At 49.7% G+C, this 6,087-nt stretch overlaps 1 protein-coding gene across 1 annotated transcript; it reads right to left on the bottom strand.

Moving 5' to 3' along the window:
- Nucleotides 1–2,135: 2,135 nt before the first annotated feature.
- On the bottom strand, nucleotides 2,136–5,762 carry LOC122367069 (the record flags this gene model as incomplete). Its single annotated transcript, XM_043339849.1, has 3 exons — nucleotides 2,136–4,686; nucleotides 5,061–5,269; nucleotides 5,640–5,762. Coding segments are annotated over 3 exons (771 nt in total), but the record flags the coding sequence as incomplete, so codon positions are not given.
- Nucleotides 5,763–6,087: the final 325 nt, after the last annotated feature.

Genomic DNA, 6,087 nt, shown 5'->3' with positions numbered 1-6,087 from the left:
TTTTGTCATTTTTTGTCATGAAAATAAATTTTAGTATTTTCCTTGTTGAATTATGATGATATGGGAGTTTTTGTCATTGTCATCTTTTTGTCAGAGTTTTTGTCATTAACTACCTTTCCAACTCACGTCATTGACCTAGCTTTACGTGAACTTTATAGAAAATTACGAGACATAAAAGTTGCAGGGTCTCGGAAGAATATGAAGTCCTGTGAATTTTATTTCTGCAGAAGTTGACCTAGCAATGACGGAGTTGCCAAACCGCAATATTTTAGAACCGAGTGAAGTCTTTTATGACGTAATAAGTCAGTGATCGCCAAGAATTGAAAATGTAATTGGTCGTTGGTGTCACCAGAGAATCGGCTAGAATCAAGTCAGGTGTGCTATTTTTCAGCTTTCGCCTTTCTATGGTTGCCTTGTTGAGAGCAATCGCAAGAAGTCTGGGGTAGGTAACACCCGTCACCCTCAGCCATGGAAAGTTATGCTTTTGTGGAGTGACCTTCAAAGCCAGTGCGCCTCATGCACTGTCGTTTTTTAGCTTGCTGTCGGTTTTCCAATATATGGAAGCCGGTTACAACTTACAGGCGTCTCTTATTCTCTCATTGGTCAATCGCACACACCACGTGTGGTTCATCAATGACCAATGAGAAGATAAGAAACGCCAGCAAACTGACAGCATGCTGATTTGGTGATCAAACAGCGCCCTGACCACACCCCCTCCCATCTATCGCTGACACCCTGCTCGGTAACTCGTCTCGAGACGCGACTGAGCCAGGCCCTTTGACCGGTTACCGCCGCCGGCATAATCCGCCTGATTCCGACTGCACCGCTGGACACCACACTGTGGCGAGCGGCCCCGCTGTCAGACTCGGGCCGAGTGCACCCCCTCCCCTACCCCCACTCCAGCTGTGGCGAGGGTGAGGGTATTCACCGCATCAAACCTACAGGCCGCCTGGACCCTTATCTTGACCCTTATCTTGAGACCAATAGTACCGTTTGTGAGCCGCGAAGAGAATGTTCTTGGCATATCTCAACGGCGACCAAATGGGGACTTTTGAAGACAATATAGTACTAAAGGAAGATAGTAAGTGCATATTAGCATCTATTTGAAGTCCATGACCCGCTAGCCATCGCCACACCTGGACCCGGAGGTGCCGCGCAATTTCAACAGGGGGCGTCTGTATAGCACGTGGGCTGTAGACCGCCTTGGAGGAGAGAGCGCCTAATTCTTTTGACAACTCTTAACTATTATTGCAATTTATATATGTGCCAAATATCATCTTAATCTAAGTTCAAACACTAAAGTTATGGCAGCACAAACTTTTTCCAGAAACTAAGTGCACACCCGTTATTCAGTAGTGTTGCTGTTTGAAGATATTGCAGTCTCCATCTCGTGGTGCTACTGTTATGTGTACTGTTGCAGTCTCCATACCGCGGTGTTACTGTTATGTGTACCATTGCAGTCTCCATCCCGTAATGCTACTGTTGTGTGTACCATTGCAGTCTCCATACCGTGATGCTACCGTTGTGTGTACTGTTGCAGTCTCCATACCGTGTTGCTACTGTTGTGTGCGTTGTTGCGGTCTCCCTGTCATGGTGCTTCTATTGTGTGTACCGTTGCAGTCTCCATATCTCGATGTTACCATTGTGTGTACTGTTGCAGTCTTCATACAGTGTTGGCTACTGGTATGTGCACTGTTGCAGTCTCCATCCCGTGGAGCCCGTGGTGATACTGTTGTGTGTACTGTTGCAGTCTCCATACCGTGGTGCTACTGTTGTTTGTATCGTTACAGTCTCGGATACCTGAAATTGCTGCTGACGGCACTGCTGAAACTTACAACGGATCTACTGGATGGAGGGAATGTGACCAGTCGCATTGGGTGCCGTTGCAGCAATGTTGTTCGTTTGCAGTCTCCATGCCGTTGGGTTTACTTCTGATATATTTAGAGTCTCAATCGAGCCGCGTCTACATGATCATCGTCTGAGTCAAATCAATCGACCCAGGTCTACGCTGTCGCTACCTACGAAGCGATCGAGAGAAACTACATACATAGGAAAGTAGGAATCAGAGCAAGCATTTCAGATCTCCCGGCATTCGTCGAAATTAGAAGATGGGTTGAGAATGACACAATAGTGAAGACATTTCAACAATGTATTTCCATTGAAATCATATACAGTTTCATAATCGTATGCTACTTAGCTTGTTTAACATAATTCAGAAAGCTAAGAATGTCGGCACTCCGCTATATTTCATACTTAGCCGTCACCAAGGAAAACTAATAAAGTAACTGCGTGTCTCGCTTTTAAACGATAACATAACATCAAAGCTCGAGTCTGTGTTATTGCAATGCTAATGCAATATTAAATGTAGCACCAGCGATAAAATATGTGGTACGGTTACGTTTCAATCATATCCTGAGAAAATCCCACTCACTACCTCTCTAAAACATTACCTGCGCACCTCCCCTCTCACAGTAAAAATACCCTAAACCTCCACCGATATCAAATAAACGTCACACAAGTATACAGTATCGCCTCCACACCAATATACAGTATGGCCTCCACACCAATATACATCATCGCCTGCACCCCACTGACGCGGGTTCAGCCCAGCAGCAGTGGACCGAGCGGTATCACAGTAGGCACGACTAGCCTACGCTGAGGACTGAGACGCGCCCCATGCCGCCGCCTACGCCTCAATGACGCCATCAGTAGACCACACATGACGTCACAGGGCGATACACGTCCCCAGCGTCCTCATTCCATACAGTCGGACAGTGGGGTTCAGTAGGGAAGTCAGAGTTGGCGTATGGAGATTGACGTGGTAAGAAGACAGTAGTCAGCATCATACCAGGCACGCATTGAAATACAGCGGATCGACACACACACACACATCCCATCGTCTCAACAGTCATACCTTCGGGTCAGTTTTCTCACTGCACAGATTCGCTCTTCCGTCAGATTTCACAGTAATCACAGAAATATCCATTCAAACAGCTATCGTTAGCGCACGAGCGAACATTCACTAAACAGGAGCGATCGGTACATTTCCTGTCTAACTGGATAACATTGTCGCGCGTACACTCTCACGTTATCATGGACCAGCTTCGCCAATCGGCAAGATTCCAAACTGCACTTACGGCCACTCCAACACATAAACCCACTGCAAACATCACGTAATTACATAAAATACCTATACGGTAGGCAGGTACGTCCCGATAGTGCCGCAATTGCTGACGACTGTTCCAAGTGTTCAGGGATGGATCGAGGGTCCTCTACGGAGGATTATTTGCTGGGTGCCGGCAAATATAATGAAGGTAAATCTGACTAGCTGTGCAGCATCCTATTTGATTTATGTACGGGTGCATGAGCAGTCACCATATAACATGAAAAAGACTAGAGTAGTTAGTTACCTACCACGGATGGCATGTGTTATCGCTGCAGCTTCTGAAGACATTTGGGTAGGCAATACTCGGTTAAAAAAAAATGAATAAAAAAGTGTTCAACGTCTTATCTCGCCCGGTAATTGCTCGTGCTTGTCAGTGTAATGCATATCATATTCATTCGCAAACGAAATTATTGCCTACGGAGATAATGGATCTGGCTCAGCCTGTTTGCAATTAAAGCGACAGAAAGAAGCTAGAGCAGTTGCTAGCATGCGAGGCTCTGAGAAGATCTCTAGCTAGAAGCTAATAAAGCGTAGTGCATACCTCTCGTTCCGGTACTCCTGCTGTGCGTTGTCAATTCCAACTCCACTGGAACTCAACCCTCCGCAACTCATTCCTTTCACTCTGGACACCCCTCTTCACACGGACTCAACTCTCAGCTAAGCTTCGGAGTTCCACTCCCGTCAGCATCTATCCTGCATAGGATTCCTTCACTCACAGTTTTGCTTCCAATTCACTGAAGTTCAGGTTTCCACTAGACACGGTCTCAACTCTCACTCGGCTAGAGACCTTCAATCAAAGCACGCCACCCCTGCCGGCTGTCATCCACCACAACACTCAGGTATCAGCATTCAGACTCTGTCAGGCCCCTCAGCACCCAGCACTCAGCCGTCCATTCAGTCGTCACTCGTCAGTCGTTCACTTCTCAATCCAAATCGTCAGCCATCAGCGTTCAGCCATACTCAGTGTTCCAAGTTTATCAGCATTCAGCCCTCTGCAGTCAGCTACCCATCCGTCTGTCAGCTTTTGGCAGTCAGCCGTCGTCCCTATTCCGCCACAGCCCGTCTCCGTCTACCGGTACTATCAGCCTCTGGCGGCCACCCAGGCGGTGTTGTTCTCCATCTGTTTGAAGGGCGCCAGAAGGTCGGGTACCGCGCCCGGCTCCATCACACCTTCCTCCTCCTCCATTGCTGGGAATGGCCCGCCGGGGCTGCGCGCGCCACCGCCGAGCAACCACGGCGAGCGGGTCTCCTCCAGAGACAGTCGGGTGGTCTGCGCCAGCCACGGCGAGCGGGTCTCCTCCAAGCTCAGCCGAGCGGCCCGCTCGGTACACTGGGAGAGAGCGTCAGCCGGCGGGGGTGACTGTCCGACCCCATCGGCCGCCGGCCGCAGCAGCCAGCCGCGGTTCTCTGAGGTCACAGCGGCTGCTGGAGCGCTGGTGGAAGGAGTGGTTGAACCGGGTCTGAAGAGGGAGTCCGAGGCCATGGCCGCCTGCCACTGGACCATCGGCGACGGCACAGCGCTGGAAAACAGACGACAGGGGGAGGTCAGAACAGATACAGAGAACGTCAGTAAAGAGAGTGATGTAAAAAGAGTGCAGAAGTGAAGGTAGATGCGCTGCACTGTTAGAAATGACTTCCAGCTTTCTTTTCCCATCTTCTATTCTACGGCGCTACATCTTATTCCTAAGTCATTTTATGACAATGAGCAGGCCCCTTCTCAGAGCGCAGGATATCTTTTATAAAAGAAAGCACTATTTTAACCTCTTCCCTCTGCCCAATCAGTTTACAAGTTCGTCTCACCCACCCTACATTGTCCTTTACCTGAGCACATCCCCAGACCTATTTCACCAGCCATTACCCACGGTATCTACAGTAGTCCTCTCCCCTCTCTCACCTCTCCCCTCCGGCGGTACCGGGCCGCAGCAGCCAGGCCCGATGGGAGTCGCTCAGCGGGTGCGGTACCACGGGGTCCAGTCTCAGTCCGCCGGCCCGGCCCGTCTGCCCCTGTCCGCGGCAGGCGTCCGCAGTGGTCGGTGGACGGGAGTACGGCGCCAGCCACTGAGCCAGGTCGGCAGCGGGGCGGGCAGGGCAGGCGGACTCCTCCTGGGGGTCGAGAGGGAGGCGGGGCACTTAAGTAGGGCAATGCCGGGGAGCAAGGAAGACAGAGCACACGTCCTCCTGGGGACCAGGGGGGGGGGGGGGGGGGTGAGACTTCAGTGGGAAAATACCAGGGAAATACCGGGAAATACATAAGGAAAATAGGGAAAATAGGGCCGGCATATTGGATGGATGATGGGGAAAATACGATAACAATGTAAACGGGAGTAATTAATCACGAATATTATTGCAGCATTTGACAGCAACTTATTGCGTAAACCAGCGGCAGAACGCTAATGAGATACTTAACAAAACATAAAAATTACACTACAAAACACTGACCAGTTGCCGATTCGTCATGACCTTACCTCGTCACTATTGACGGGTCGCAGCGGAAGACTGTGACGGGAGTCAGGTCATCGGCGATCAGCTCAAACTTTTCGTCGTCGTCGCTAGATGTCAGGGAGCTTGCCCAGGAGTGGCCGCCGACCGGGCCGAACTGGAAACACATATCATGAGCGGAGAGCGGGCCATTAGAAATCCGACGAGCTAGAAGGAACTAGCGGCAGAAATATGTAATTTTTCCTAGATCTCGATATCATTTTTGGACATTGCATTAGTCATACAGCTGTATGATTGAAATGAAAACATGAAATACTTCAATCTCTTTCAGGCCAAAACGAGGTCTATTCTGGAGACGTACAGATTTGTTACGAAGACCGCTCATGAATACAACGTTCAATAGAAGCAAACGTCATATGTTTTCCTTACTTGGCCACTGTGAGTCCCAGCCTGTCCGTAGCCGGTCAGAGAAGGCGATCGGG

Source organism: Amphibalanus amphitrite, unplaced genomic scaffold (assembly GCF_019059575.1).
Source record: "Amphibalanus amphitrite isolate SeventyFive unplaced genomic scaffold, NRLGWU_Aamphi_draft 000848F_arrow, whole genome shotgun sequence".
Taxonomy (NCBI): domain Eukaryota; kingdom Metazoa; phylum Arthropoda; class Thecostraca; order Balanomorpha; family Balanidae; genus Amphibalanus; species Amphibalanus amphitrite.
The sequence above is the reverse complement of the archived record's forward strand: the minus strand, read 5'-3'. Positions and strand labels throughout refer to the sequence as shown.